At 44.6% G+C, this 15519-nt stretch overlaps 1 protein-coding gene across 1 annotated transcript in view; it reads left to right on the top strand.

Moving 5' to 3' along the window:
* The first annotated feature begins 9050 nt into the window (after positions 1 to 9050).
* Positions 9051 to 15519, top strand: part of LOC148118872 (myeloid cell surface antigen CD33-like) — a 67049-nt gene continuing 60580 nt past the window's right edge. The window contains exon 1 of the mRNA XM_087899414.1: positions 9051 to 9056. Coding sequence (XP_087755540.1) covers positions 9051 to 9056 — 6 coding nt within the window. The remainder of the gene's footprint in view (positions 9057 to 15519) is intronic.

Raw genomic sequence — 15519 nt, 5'->3', positions numbered from 1 at the left:
ACGTAGCCACAACAACCCCCTGTGCACATGCGCTAGGTAGCTTTTAAAAGCTGGACACACAATCAATCTCTCTCTCTCTCTCTCTCTCTCTCTCTCTCTCTCTCTCTCTCTCTCTCTCTCTCTCTGCACACTGACTTCCCCTGGCCTGTGCACACCTCTTTTAATCAACTCCTAAATGGGTTTGTTGCATGTTACGTGTTTCCTTCTCACTTGCGCCAGGTAATTTCATTGTCATCATTTATACCTCCTTGTTCCCGTTGGGATAATTTTTGGAGACCAACTGACCACTTCTAATCAGTTATTGTTACAGAACTATGATGTTGGCCATAGAGCTGGAGGCGTAAGACTATCAAACATGTCCAGGTGAGGCTGTGGTAATGGAAAAGAATCAGGTGCTTTAAACCATAAAAAGTCAACTTGGGTCCACCTCATACAGCATTTCACCAGGTCCAGGCGGTGCCTGATGTTTCCACAGAGCCTGGATAGTGAATTGAAACAGCCAGATACTCCAGGAAGTAGCCAGCAGCCCAGCTTTCCCAGGTCCCCCAAAGATGATTGATGCCCCTAGGTTGCAAGGAAACTGTCTTGAGAACATGACATCCCTCATTTCCCAATTACTTGCTACCTTTTTCTAACTCCTTGCCTTTTTATAATAAATAAAAAGGTGTTCTGACAGGATATATCCTCAGCTGCAGCACCTAAAGAGCACCTGCTGTATACATTCATTACATTCCCTTTAAAAGGGTCTTGCCCACCTCCCATCTTACTCTCTCTTCCTCTCTGTTCCTCTCTCTCTCTCTCTCTCTCTCTCTCTCTCTCTCTCTGCCTCTCTCTTCTCATTTGCTGCTCCTGACCCCCTGAGGCTGGTCTCCCCCCCTCCTTTCCTCTTTTTATATTCCCATTCTCCTAATAAAAACCCCTCCACATAAGCTCTATTGCATGGCATCTTTCACACAGCACTTTTTAAATTACAACATTCACATCCTTAGCCATCAAGGAAATGCAAATCAAAATGACAGAGATTCCATCGTACACCTGTCAGAAGGGTTAAGGTCAAAAACACAAGTGACAGCTCATGTTGGAGAGGATGTGGAGCAAGGGAAACACTCCTCCATTGCTCGTGGGAGTTCAAACTTGTACAACCATTTTGGAAGTCAGTGCGGTGGTTTCTCAGAAAATTGGGAACCAATCTACCACAAGACTCAGCTACATCACTCTTGGGCATATACCCAAAGGGTGTGCAATCATACCACAAGGACACTTGCTCGGCTATGTTCATAGCAGCTTTAGTTCTAATAACCAGAACCTATAAACAACCTAGAAGTCCCTCGGCCAAGGAATGGATAAAGAAAATGTGGTACATTTACACAATGTATTACTCACCCATTAAAAACAATGACCCAGTAAATTTGATGACAAATGTATGGAACTAGAAAAAAAATCATCCTGAGTGAGACAACTCAAATCTATAAAGGCAAACATAGTATGTAATCACTCATAAGTGAATATTAGCTATAAAATAAAGGACAACCATGCTACAACCCACAGCCCCAGTGAGACTAGATAACAAGAAGGGCCCAAGGTGGGAAATGTATGGATCTCCCTGGAGAAAGAAAATAGAAGAGATCTCCTGGGTTGACTTGGGGAGAGTGGTGATTAGAACTTGAAGGATCAGGCTAGGAGTGGATGGAGGAGAAAGGGTACTGAAAGGGATGGACTGAAAGGGTGGGCATTTGGGAGTAGGTAGAAACCTGATAAAAAGAAAACTTCAACAAATCTACAAGGGTGATCCCAGCTAAGACTCCTATCAGTATCAGACACATAGCCTGAACTGGCCATCTCCTGTGAGCAGGCAAGACTTCAAGTGGAGGGAGCAGAAAACCAACCCAGCCACATAACCTTCAACCTACAATCTGCCCTGCCTATGGGATGTGCTGGGATTGGTGCCTAGCCCACTTGTCATCAGAGAAGCTTCACCCAGCAAGTGATGGATACAGAAAGAGACCCATAGCTAAACACTAGGCTGAGTTCAGGGAATCCTGCAAAAGAGGGAAAAGGAAATTATAGAAGCCTGGGGGCGGTCAAGGACACCACAAGAAAACTTATAGAATCAACCCTGGCTCATAGAAGCTTACAGAGACTGAACTGACAACCAGAGAGCCTCCACAAGACTGGCCTAGGCATTTTGCATATATGCTACAGTTATGTAGCTTGGTCCTCTTATGGAACTCCTAACAGCAGGAGCAGAGGCTTTCTCTGACTCTTTTACTGGCTTTTGAGACCTCACTTCTCATAAGGGATTAGGCTTTAGTGACCCAAACCCATAAAACATGAATGTGAGGGTCCAAAAGTAGATGTCCCAAGTCAAGTCCTGAAGTGGGAAACCTTCAAGCTACATCAGCAGTTCCTATGGAGAAATCTTCAGGGATCTGAACTCACACAGCAAATCTCAAGGGTTGGGAGGCAGAGGTCCCAATGAAAGCAGTCAGTCAAGGAAACCCTAGCCGTGCCAAGAGTGTCTGTCCCTGCTCTCTGGATACTCCTTCTGTGGGCCAACCTATTATGGTAAAAGTAAAACGCCATAGATCCTCACCCACTCCTGACCCCCATCCACCAAGGCAAGTGGGTCTTCCTTCCACTTCCAGCCTGAGCTTTCTTTTCCACCTCTCTCCTGAAAAAGCAGCTTCTGCCTCTTTCCCTTCTCCCCACTCCGCCTCTTCCTACTGCTCTCTCTCTTCCTCCCCCTTCTCCCTTTCTCTCTTTTCCTTTCCCCTCCATAACCCACTAAATAAATATTTACCTCACTCTACATGGTGTGCCTATCCGTCTCTCTATCACCAACCGCAGCTCCTCATGGGACTGACTGACCCTCTGAGGTCTCTCACCCACCATACAGCTCCCTGCCTGGGACCCGCTCCCTGCCTGGGACCCGCTCCCCTCATGGTCTGCTGCCTGCTGCTGACCCTTGAGGAATGGCACTGTTTTATTTTTACCATTGCACCAGCCTCAGAGGGTGTCAGCGGCTAAACTAAGGGCATTAGTTGATAAAGAACTGAAACCTGCAACCTGGGATGAGGATGTGAGGGAGGACCCTACTGAAGCTGAGAACTCTTTAACCTTCAGATTCTCAAGGGTTTGTACCCCCTGAAGCAGTCTCTTCACCTTCAACAGATGAGTTCACACCTCCAGCCCCTGAAATACTGCCTTTTTTCACCTTTGACTAAGGCAATTAATCTTTCACTGTCTGCTGAACCAGCAGTGACTTTCTCTGAAGGAAATGCCAGGCAAGATATACTGAAGTCCCTCAAGACCCACCAATAGTTACCTCTAGACCTATAATAAGATGTGAGGCTAATAAGCAGGCTCCCAGAGGGAAGGAAGAAAGTGTGATCCATGAGGAGGTGTGCTATACTTCAAAGAAGTTTATGAGTTTGTTAATTCATTCAATATGAAGTCTCGTGAATATGTGTGTGGATGGATTTTATGAGTGTGGGGTAATGGTGGAAGAAACATAAACCTGGGCTAGGCTAAGTTTCTCAATATAGGCCCTTTGAGTGGAGAGTTTAGGTTTAATATGGAAGCTCACAAGGCTTAAAAAAGAGGTGTCAAAAGTTTGTTTGAATGGTAGCCTAAACACATTTGTCAAAATGGCTGTCAAAAAGGAGTTGGAGATGCCTGATATCCTTTGGTATGCTGGATAGTTTTACGTCATCTTGACACAAACTAAAGTCATCTGAGAGGAAGAAACCTCAACAGAGAAAATGCCCCCATAAGATCAGTGTAATGGTCTGTCCTGTCTCTTCAAGAGACAAGCCATGCCCACTCCTTCCCCCATCCAGCAAGGCAAGCTGATCTTCAGCCTCCAGCCTGAGTTCCTTCCTTTTCTATCTCTTCCCAAAGAGGCAGCTTCTGCCTTGCTCCATTATTCCCACTTTTCCCTTTCACCCCCCCTTTTCTCTTTCTTTCTCTCTCTCTCTCTCTCTCTCTCTCTCTCTCTCTCTCTCTCTCTCTCTCTCTCTCTCTCTCTCTCTCTCCTCTCTTCTCCTTCTCCCTCTTTCCTTCAATAAACCACTAAATAAATATCTAACCTTACTCTGAATGGCATGCCTATCCATGTCTCTGTCTTTCACCCATCACTTTGTGTCTCCCTGCCCGAAACCAGCTGCCTTCAGATACCAGCGGCATGGTCTCATGGTAGGCCCACCTGCCTGTCTCTCCTTGTAGCCTGCTGCAGTCACTCGAGGAACTGCACCATCCCTGCCTGGGATTGGCTGCTTTTGGGACCCGCTGCCCACTGCCTGCCGCCACATGGTCTGCTGCCACCATTTGGGGTCCTGCAGCGCTTCTGTCACTGCAGCCGCTGGGCATCCTGAAGCATTTTTTATTTAATCCATTACAATCAGGCTTTAGGCAAGTCTGTGGGGCATTTTCTTAACTGATGGTTCTATACCTGGGCTGGTGGTCCTGAGTTCTGTCAGAGGATGGGCTCTAATGATATTCTGATATACTCATAGGTCAGTGCCTTATCTGTAAGACCCAGACATGACAAGTTCAATAGAGGCCTGAGTCTCAATAGTTTACCTTACCCTAAGGCAATGTCTGGTTCTAAGAAAGACTACAAACTGAGACTACCCAGGCACCACCCATGAACAGACCAACCAAAGACAATTTCTAATACTCCAATTGTTGTAGAAAGAATCGCCTGCCAGCACACACCCATTGCTTTTCACCAGAACACCCCTAGACAAATGTCAGCCAATCAGGTGTTCTGAACCTTAGAAATCCCTCACCCTGACCTTTGTTACTATAAAACACTGAATCGTAACTGAGCTCAGGGCTCTCCTATCATTTCAATATTTTGGATATGCAGCGAGTTCAAGTTTGCAAACTTATGTAAGAATAAAGTCTCTTCACTTTTACATACAAACTCAGTCTCATTGTTGGTTTCTGAGGGACTTCGTGGATCTGGGCATAGCATTATCCAGGCATCATCAGAGAGGTTTTCTCTGGTAGATGATGGGAACAGATAGTGAGACCCACAGTCAGACATTATGCAGAGAGAGTCTGTGGGAAGTGTCCATTAAATCTCTCCTCTCAGAGTTCAGGGAATCCTGTGAAGATTATAAGAACCAGAGGGGATGGAGGACACCAGGAGAACAAAGACCTCTGAGTCCGCTTAGCAAGGTTCATATGAGCTCATAGAGACATAAATAGCAAGCACAGGGTCTACATGTGTCTGTACCAGGTCCTCTGTGTATATATTATAGCTATTAACTTAGAATTTTGTTGTTGTTGTTTTTAAACATGTTTCTATTATTATTTATTTTTTTGTTTTACATACTAACCTCAGTTCCCCCTCCCTCCCTTTTTCCCATCCCAGCTTCTCCTCTTTCCGTCTCCTATCCACTCCTCAGAAGGGGTAAGGCTGCCTTCAGGGTGTCAAACAAGTCTTGCAAACCATGTTGAAGCAGGGCCAAGCCCCTTTTCCCCATCAAGGCTCAGCAAGGTACCCCACTGCTAACTTGGAATTTTTATGGGACTCCTGGCTGTGAGAGCAAGTGGGTCTCTCACTCCTGTGCCTGATCTTGGAACTCTTTTCCTCCTGTTGGGTTGCTGTATTCAACTCCAATATGATAGTTTTTGCTTCATCTTATTATATTTTCTCTTGTCATATTTGGTTATTTCTTAGAAGCCTATTGTTTTCTAGTGAGAGTCAGAGAAGGATTTGGTCCAGAGGGAAGAAGAGAAGGGGAGAAATTGGGAAGAGTAGAGGGAGAAGAAGCTAGCAACCTGGCTGAGCAAGCTTTGTGGAGTAAGCCACTAAGTATCACCCCTCCATGCACTCCACATCAGTTCCTGCCTCCAAGTTCTGACCCTGTTTGAGTTCCTGTTCTGGCTTCCTTCAGTGATGGACTACAGCATGGAAGTGTAAGCCAAATAAACCTTTTCATCCACAACTTGCCTTTTAATCATGATGTTTTGCCATAACAATAGAAATTCTAACTAAGACACTCAGATTAATGATGAAGGGATGTTTAGGCTCAAGAAAATTGCAATGGTAGAGTGAATGCATTGTGTAAAACCTAATCCTCCACAATGGGAAGACCCAGAAGACATTTCTTTCACTAATCATATAAGACAGAAAATGGTGAGGGAGCACCAGCACATTTGAAGAATTTTGTGTTACACTTTCTTTATGCCAGACCTTTGGACTAGAGATGAATTCAGTGCTATGAATTTTATTGGGTATTGAGGTAGCAGGGGCTAGGTGACAGCACTCAATTACCAAAGGCAAAGGTATTGAAGATATCATGATGGACAAGCATAGACAAGCAATGCTCATAATGGCCCAAGCCAGAATGGTCAACAAGGTGAATTTTATGGTGACGTGACTCGTATTGTCCTTTGGTACCAGCTAATCAATCGTGGTGTTTCCAGGCACAAGATAGATCAGAAGCCTATTTCATTTTTGTTGGCTCTGTATACATGGAAACATTCTCAGACAAATAAAAGAAAAGCTACATTGGCTCATGGCAGAAAGGCATCTTGGCTAGGGATGCAGTTTCCAGACTTGAGCCAGTTTGTAGACCCTTTGAATGATGGAACAGTATGGAAGAACTTTGATAAAAATATCTAAAAGTTTTACTATAAGATTTTCTTCAGTCTTTTTCATGAGGGACCTACAGTCTTTTACACGGGTAACTGTACACTGGGGGAAAGGTAACAATCAAACTTTCTGATTAGATACTGGCTCTGAACTGACTTATTCCAGGAGACCCCAAAAAACATTCTATCACTCCAGTTAAAGTAGGGGCTTTTGGAGGTCAAGTAATTAATGGAGTTGGTTGAAATCTGACTTGTAGTAGGTCCAGTCTGTTCCTGAACTCATCCTGTGGTTATTTCCACAGTCCCATAATGTATAAATGGGATAGCTATACTTAGAAGTTGGCAGAATTCTCATACTGGTTCCTTGCCCTTTGGAGGGAGTGTTATTATGGTTGGAAAGGCTAAATGGAAGCCTTAAGAGTTGCCTCTGCCAAGAAAAATGATGAATCAAAACCAGTATTGCATCCCTAGTGGTGTTGCAGGAATGAGCCACCATCAAGGACTTGAAAGATGGCAAGTGCAGCAGGTGGATCGTGGAGAATGAGAGTTGACTATCAAAAATTCAATCAAGTAGTGACTCACATTGCAGCTATTGTACCAGATGTGGTATCCTTACATGAGCAAATTAACACATCTCCTGGTACATGGTATGCAGCTATTGATCTAGCAAATGCCTTTTTCTCTGTACTTGCCTTAAGAATCATCAGTAGCAATTTGCTTTCAGTTGACAAGGCCAGCAGTAGACCTTTACAGTTCAACGTAAAGGATATATTTATTCTCTTGCCCTGTGCCATAACTCACTTAGAAGGGATCTAGATCATCCATTCCCTCTACAAGATATCACATCGATGCCTTATTTTAAAGTCATTGTGCTAATTGGACCAAGTGAGAAAGAGATAGCTACCATTTTGGGATTGTTGGTAACACATAAGCATATCAAAGGATGTGAAATAAATCCAAATAAAATTCAAGGGTCTTCTACCTCAGTGAAATTCTCATGAGTCCAGTGGGGTGGAACATGCAGAGGTATTCCTACTAAGGTGAAGAATAAGTAATTACAACTGGCCACTGTCACCACCAAGAAGGAAGAGCAACATTTAAGTCATCCTATTTGAATTCTGGAGAAGGATCATTTCTCACCTGAGTTTGCTATTTTGTCCCAATACCACAAGACTCCCAAAGTTGCTATCTTTGAGTGAATCCTGGAACAGAGTGAAGAAAAAGCTCTTCAACAAGTCCAGGCTGCTGTACAGGCTACTTTATCCCTTGAACAATGTGGTATTTGAGGTGTCAGTGGCAGATAAAGATGCCGTTTGGAGCCTTTGGTAGTCCCCCTCTAGGTGAATTACATAAGAGATCTTTCGGATTTGGGAACAGGCTCTACCATCACCTGCAGACCACTATTCTCCCTTTATGAGTCATCTCTTGCCCTGGTATTGGGCCTTCATGGAAACTGAATATTTGACAGTGGGCTACCAAGTTACCATGCAACCTGGGCTGCTTATCATGATCTGTGTGTTACCTGACCTGCCAAGTCACTGCACAGCAGCAATCCAGAATCAAATGGAAGTGATATTTACATGATTGGGTCTGATCGGGTCCTGAAAGTACAAACAAGTTACAGAAAGAAGTTTCTCAAATGCCTGTTGTTTCAACTCCCATTACAACACCATCTGCCACCAAGTGTCATGGGTGTGCCCTATGATCTGTTGACTGAGAAAGAGAAGATTTGGACCTGGTTTACTGATAGCTCTGCATGTATAGGCATCACCCAGAAGTGTACAGCTGCAGTTTTACAGCCCCTTCCTGGGACAATCCTGAAAGATACTGGTAAACGGAAATCTTTACAGCAGGCAGAACTTTGGGCAGTACACAGTTTTTGGAGAAAAAGAAGGGCAGATGTGTGTTGTTTCCAAGTGGATAAAAGATGTAAAGATACGTATGTCCCATGTAAATGCTCATCAAAACGTGACCTATGTTGAGGAGGAGTTCAGTAATCAAGTAGGTAGGATGACCCATTCTGTGACAGCCAACCTCTTTCCCCAGAATCTTGTCATTACCCATTGGGACCATGATCGAAATTGACATGGTGACAGAGATGGGGGATTATGCATGAACTTGACAACATGACTACCACTCACCAAGGCTGACCTGGCTACAACTACTGCTGCCAACACTAGAGGCCAACATTGAGCCCCAGTCGCACATTGGTCATTGTGCTAATTGGACCAAGTGAGAAAGAGATAGCTACCATTTTGGGATTACCATTCCCTGGGGTTACCAGCCGGTGTTCCAGTGGCAGGCTGATTACATTGGACCACTTTCTCTGTGGAAAGAACTTTGTCCTTACTGAGTAGATACTTATTGTTATGGATTTGTCTTTCCTGTACATAATACTTTGACTAAAACCACCATCCGTGGATTTAAAGAATGTCTTATCCACCATGGCGGTACTCTGCACAGTATTGTTTCTGACCAAGGAACTCACTTCACAGCCATAGAAGTGTGACAGTGGGCCCAAGATGATGGAATCCACGGTCTTACCATGTCCCCTCCATCCAGAAGCAGTAGGCCTAACAGAATGAAAGAATAGCCTTTTGCAGACACACTTGCCATATCAATTAGGGGACAGCAGCTTGGGTGGCTGGGGCAGTGTTCTCCAGAAGGTGGCATACACTTTGAATCAGCGTCTAATACTTGGTATTATTTCTCCCATACTGTCGCCTGTAAGTCATTCTAATAAAGATTTCGTCTACAAGCTTGGTCACTCTAGAGAACCCTAACTAATACAGAAGGGGATTAGTGAGAGGGGAAAGGAGAAATAGGAGAAGGTAATAGGGAAATGGATTGGAAAATGTATCACTAAGTTGCACTTGGCTTTGATGTGTTCACACATGCCATATGAGAAGGAAAATATTAGTCTATAACACCTCATTTTGTGGGCTCAACGGAAACTAGTAAAGCTTTTAAACACCAGAACACAGAGACTGGTCCTCAGGGGGAAGTTTGCCCCTGTCCTTCCCTAAGGCCTGTCAGAGTTGCTCAGGAGCTTCCTCCTCATGAAGCTCTGGTAGCCCCAGACACAACCACACATAGCAGGTGTCTTAAACACAGATGCTTCCTCTCTTGTGGTTCAAAAGGTTGGAAATCTAAAGTCAGGTTCCTTGGATGCTAAGCAACATGTTACATGGGTGACTGTCCCTTGCTAGAGAGATTTTAATTGATATGGATCTTGGTTTATTGATACAAATTTAAGGTCAAATTTGTTATTTGTATATTTCTGCTCTTGATTAAGGTGTTGTGTTTGTGCAGCTAATTTTATTTTATTTTTTTGCATTATTATTTTTTTACTTATTTATTTATTTATAAAAAATTCCACTTTCTCCCCTCCTCCCAATACCCTCCCATTCCCCCCACTCCCTCTCCACCTCCCTCTCCAGTCCTAAGAGCAGTCAGGGTTTCCTGCCCTGTGGAAAGTTGAAGGTCCTCAGCCCTCCCTCCAGGTCTAGGAACGTGAGCATCCAAACAGACTAGGATCCCAAAAAGCCAGTACATGCAGACGAAACAAGACCCAGTGCCATTGTCAATGGCTTCTCAGTCAGCCCCCATGTCAGCCACATTCAGAGAACCGGTTTGATCACATGCTCGTTCAGTCCCAGTCCAGCTGGCCTTGGTGAGCTCTCATTAGATCAGTCCCCATGTATCAGTGGGTGAATGCACTCCTCGCGGTCCTGACATCCTTTTTTCATGTGCAGCTCATTTTAAAAGGCATAATTAAGAATAATAGAGAGTAATTTATAATAGTCAAGTTTGTAATCAATGTTAATTAGATTTTCTAGATGTATAGAGATATATTTCAGATGGATAGGCATTCTTCAAACCTTTCAAAGACTACAGAATGTTGCATTAAAAATGTTTTAAGAACTTAGACTTTTCATGACAGTGAGACACATCTGCTCCTGGCAGTATCCAATCTAGCTTCAAGAGGAAGATGGGCACTGAAGAGGTTCCTAATGGAGTTTGCTAACCATTTGGGCAAGAAACTGCTCTTGCCTAGACTGCTCAGTGTTATGCTGTATGAACTGGAGATGCAGGACCCACAGAGAAATGGCTGCTGAACTTGCTTAAAGGTGAGATGATCCTTCAGGGTTCCTGCTTCATGGAAGAGTCTGCAAGACATTTTGTAGGACACAGAAGAAAGTGACTGACAAACTGTCAATATAGGCAGAACTGTCTTTGAAATTTCCTGCTTCATGGAAAAGTCTACCAAATACTATGGGCCTGTAGGCTGAAGATGGATGCCCCAACAGTACAGAACAACTTTGAGTGACTGTCCAAGTAGTGAGATGTCTCTGTCAATTCTAGAGTTTTGGAAGTTGCTTATGATGTACTTCCTGTTTACTTAGATAATATTACATTTTCTGGGGTCTTTGATGAAGTTGAAGAATAGATAGTTATAATTATAGTTTTTCTTAGTTACGATAAAAGATAAAGTAGATATCAATATTGTAACTGTAATTCTGTGTTGTTATATGTAATTTTATTATGTTAAAGTTAAACACCTTTCTTTTAAACAGATAAAAGGAGGTGGTGTGGGATTTGCTTCTCTATGCTGTGAATACCGTTAGTTAATAAAGTCTTAGACCTACACAGGGCAGAATATAGGTAGGTGGGGGAAACTAAATTGATTGCTGGGAGAAAGAAGGCAGAGACAGGAAAAGCCATGTAGCCCTGTTGAAGACAGATGCCAGGACTTTACCCAGTAAGCCACAGCCTTATGGCAATATACAGATTAATTTAAAATAAAAGAGTTAGCCAGAAATATGTTTAAGCTATTGGTGAAACAGTATTGCAAAAAATATGGTTTCTGTGTAATTATTTCAGGTCTGAGCAGCCAGGAACAAACAAGTGACCTCTTACAATGGTCCCTGAAGAGGTCAGAAGGACTATCCACCCTTGCTTCCCCACTCAGTGGAAGTCATTGTCATCCTTGTCCCCTCTCCACCACTCCCATCTCTGCCTCTGGGGTTACATGGCCTCGACCCTGAATCAGCATCCCGTATCCCTGTGCTTTTACCTTAGAGAAACACTTGTGATTGGATCTGAAGGCCATAGACAATACAGGATGGTCCCCAGTGGGCAAAGTCCTTCACTTAGTCACACCAAGACCATTCACAGGAGAAAGGAAACTTTTAGAGGTCCCAGGCAAAGGGGCCTTGAGTTTCTTTGGGCTGAGCTGGTCTGTGACCATCTCTCCAGGATGATTTCCTGTCTGAACCAGCCTCCTTAATAATCTTTATTTTCTTCCTCCTGGATATATCATGGGTCTCCTTGTACACACCAAGAAGGTTTAGATACCTGTAACTTCTTACTGTCCCGAAAAAGGCTGCACAGATGGTGAAATATTACATGCCACGAGACAACATCTAAAGCAGGTATTCACTGCATACTAAGGACTCTTAATTAAACAATTTATAAACAAACAGAAACAATTCCAATTTTAGAATATAAGATCCTACTCAACAACAAAAAGAGAACTGCGTACAAAAATTGCATCGTGCTTAACCCTACATAGGCCATTTACACCACTCTCCATTCCTTAGGCTCAGGAATCATTGCAGAAGGAAAAGTGGAAAGAATGTAAGAACCAGAGGCAGTGGATGACTACAAGCAAGAAGCATCCTCGGCTCCCACCAGAGCTATTGCACATAAGAACTCATAGTAGTTGTGATAGCATGCATAAGACTTGTGCAACCTCAAGTCAGACCAGGTCCCAGCTGGAGAGGAGAGATGAGCATGAAACCCTGCCCCCTAGTTGAAGAGCTATTGGCAACTGACAGCTGCTGGGATAGGGAGAGTCAGAATTTAAGGATGTGGCTCCTGGTAGGTTGACCACACCCCAGCAGGAGGTCACAAACCCAAGAGTATAGGGGTCACATAAACTGAAATCAATGGGTTTTATTTAAAATAAAAGCACAATGGTGGGTGGATAGGGAAGTAGGGGTATATATGATCAAAATACACTGTATGAAATCCTCAAAGAATTAATAAAAATATTTTTGAGAGAGTGTCTCACTATTTAGTCCTGGCTGGCCTAGAAGGCACTATGTAGACCAGGCTCATCAACTCACAGAGGCCTGCCTGGTTCTGTCTCCAAGGGCTGGCATTCAAAGTATACACCATCACACCCAGCAAATAAATTTAAATATATATGTATATTTGTAACATCAAATTCTGTGACATGGAAAATCATAGGAGTTGAACCAAAAATTGAATCTTTTCTGATAGTCCATTCTTTCCCTGGGAGATAGAGATCTGAGATGGGGAGGAAGTGCTGGTCTGCAAGGTAATGACATCCGTCACTGCTGTCCACACCACACCATGGGAAGCTGTTTATCCTGTACTGTTGATAATTCATGTTCTGCTTTTGTGTCACCTTGACAGTGCTACTGACATTAATACCCAGGAATTAGTCCATTAGACATGAGGGAAATAGTTCCCAGCTCGTACTTTATAGATATATCCCATATGCCTCTGCAGCAGGTGGAGAAGTCCCCAGTGCCAGCAGTCCTGAAGACAGCTGCATCAGTGTGTTGAGAGTCTGAGGCACCTGCATGGCAGGCAGCACAGGAGGGGACCAGGTTCCCTTGTGTCGAGCTCTGCAATGCCCACGGCTCACTGTGTGCTTCCTGGAGAAGTGAGAGTGCAGACACAACAGAGATCTCCTCCTAGGGGAGACCCGCCTCGGTGCTGGAGGAAGTTCTCCCTCCTAAGGGAGACCACCTCGGTGCTGGAGGAAGTGCCTCAGAACGTGCTCCTTAACATCCTCTATTTCTCCCTCCCTTCTTACTCCCTCCATCCACCCATCATTCTCCCCTCTCTTTTTGTGTACATGTGTGTGCATAAATCTGTGTATCACGCGCGTGGTGTTCACGCACAAGTGTGGGTGTGAGGGCCAAGGCTGATTGTCCCGCGCTACGGTCTCGCCAGCAAGAACGACGCGGGGCATTTAGGATACTTCTGCAGTAAAGCTTTAATGCCTCTTGAGAGGGAGAGCATCAGCTTCCAAAGCGGAGACCCAGAATGAGGGGAACCCAGCCCTTATAAAGGAAACAGTCCTCGCTTCTGACGTGTCACTCTTGAATTGGTCCATTGCCCATTATCCCAGATGATGCCTCGGGAGTAGGCAGGGACGCAGCGGTAGAGAGTTACAAAGCACGTGCGCTGGGATTAAAGGCGTGTGCTACATCATCTTGAACTCACAGAGATCTGCTTGTCTCTGCCTCCCAGGCATTGGGACCAAAGGCGTATACTACCATGCCTTGAGGTCATAGAGGTCAATCTCTACCTTTGTTCCTAGAAGCAATGGAGAATGTGGTCCGGCCCTCCACATATCCCCCTTTTTTTACTTCTTTGCAGAAAGGCAACTCCCTAGGAAGGTAAAGATAGAGGTCGCATTTCCCAAAATGAAAACATTACGATGGGCTTGCATGGAATCTGTCCCTAGGCTCATGACACCTGGAACCTATCCGGCCTGCCCTCTGCCAATTTTCTGGGAAAGGGAATATACGGCAGGAAACCCTTAAGCAGAGCGACTTATCTCTCAGAGAGGGCCATTCTCTGTGCGATGCTCTTCAGTTCGACAACCTTTAGGGCTAGCTAAGCCCAGCATTCCATCCTGTGCAATGGACCATAGTCCTAGGGGTGCAGGAGCTGGTTGGCTTAAACCTTACTGCTTTAACATAGATAGCCACATATCAGTAGAGGCCCCTGTTCCAGGGCAGCCAGCGCTTGTGCAATAACCATTTTGTCCCTACGATTTTGGGATTTGAGTCAGCAGACCATCCAGAGGAGAAACATTAATCCATAGCATAGGACTGTTCCAAAACATTTCCACCCCCACCCATTCTTTGAAGTAGGGGAATGAGAGACATGGCCCAGGACTGGAGTCCTACGGCCAAGCTTATAAATCATCTCTAGGACGGTAGGGAGGGGGCCCAGAGTCTTATTGGTTGTAAAAAATCGGGGAGACACCGCCATCCTATGGTTGACTGGTAACAGCTTCAGGAAGGCTGAGAGTGTCCTCCATCGGTGCTCTGTCATCCATCCGCAAAATGGCAGGAGGAACAGCAGCCAGGTCCTCAGGCGAATCCGTGTGTTGTGGATCACTCTTCACTGTTCGGGTCAATCGCTCTGGCAGCCAGAATGGGCTTTCTTGATCCTGTGGGAAGACATAAACAGCTCCCCTGGATCTCAATAAGATGGGATCCGGGCCTTTCCATTCATTAGAAAGCACATCTTTCCACTTAACCAAATCTTTGGGCCGCTGCGGATCCGAACAATGTCGTGTTGCAGCATTTTGGCCATTATCATCCAGATTTAAAAAATTTATGGTGAACAGAGCCATGGCGATGGCCACCCTTGGCGTCGTGGGCAGCTCTGTCAATATTCCCCCTTTCTGTTTAAGTAGATAAGATTTGAGGGTGCGATGCGCTCGTTCTATGATACCTTGCCCCTGGGGGTTATAAGGCAGGCCTGTAATGTGGGTGACCTGCATCTGCGCACAGAATTGCTTAAACTTTTGAGAAGTATAGGCAGGCCCATTATCCGTTTTTAAAGATGTGGGCTTGCCCCAAGCATTCCATGCCTCAAGGCAATGTTGAATGACATAAGAGGTTTTTTCTCCTGTAAGCGGTGTGGCATGAATAATGCCAGAGCATGTGTCAATCGACACATGCATATATTGAAGTTTTCCAAAGGCAGTGATATGAGTTACGTCCATCTGCCATATTTGCAAGGGCGTAATCCCTCTGGGGTTTATGCCAGTGTGTCTGATAGGAAGAAACTGGCAACAGCTGTGACATTGGGTTACAATATCGCAAGCCTCTTTTCTGGTAAGAGAAAAACGTTTGC

Source organism: Myodes glareolus, chromosome 20 (assembly GCF_982192425.1).
Source record: "Myodes glareolus chromosome 20, mMyoGla1.1, whole genome shotgun sequence".
In the NCBI taxonomy this organism is placed as follows: Eukaryota; Metazoa; Chordata; class Mammalia; order Rodentia; family Cricetidae; genus Myodes; species Myodes glareolus.
Note: the sequence above shows the minus strand (reverse complement) of the source record. Positions and strands in the feature narration are given on the sequence as shown.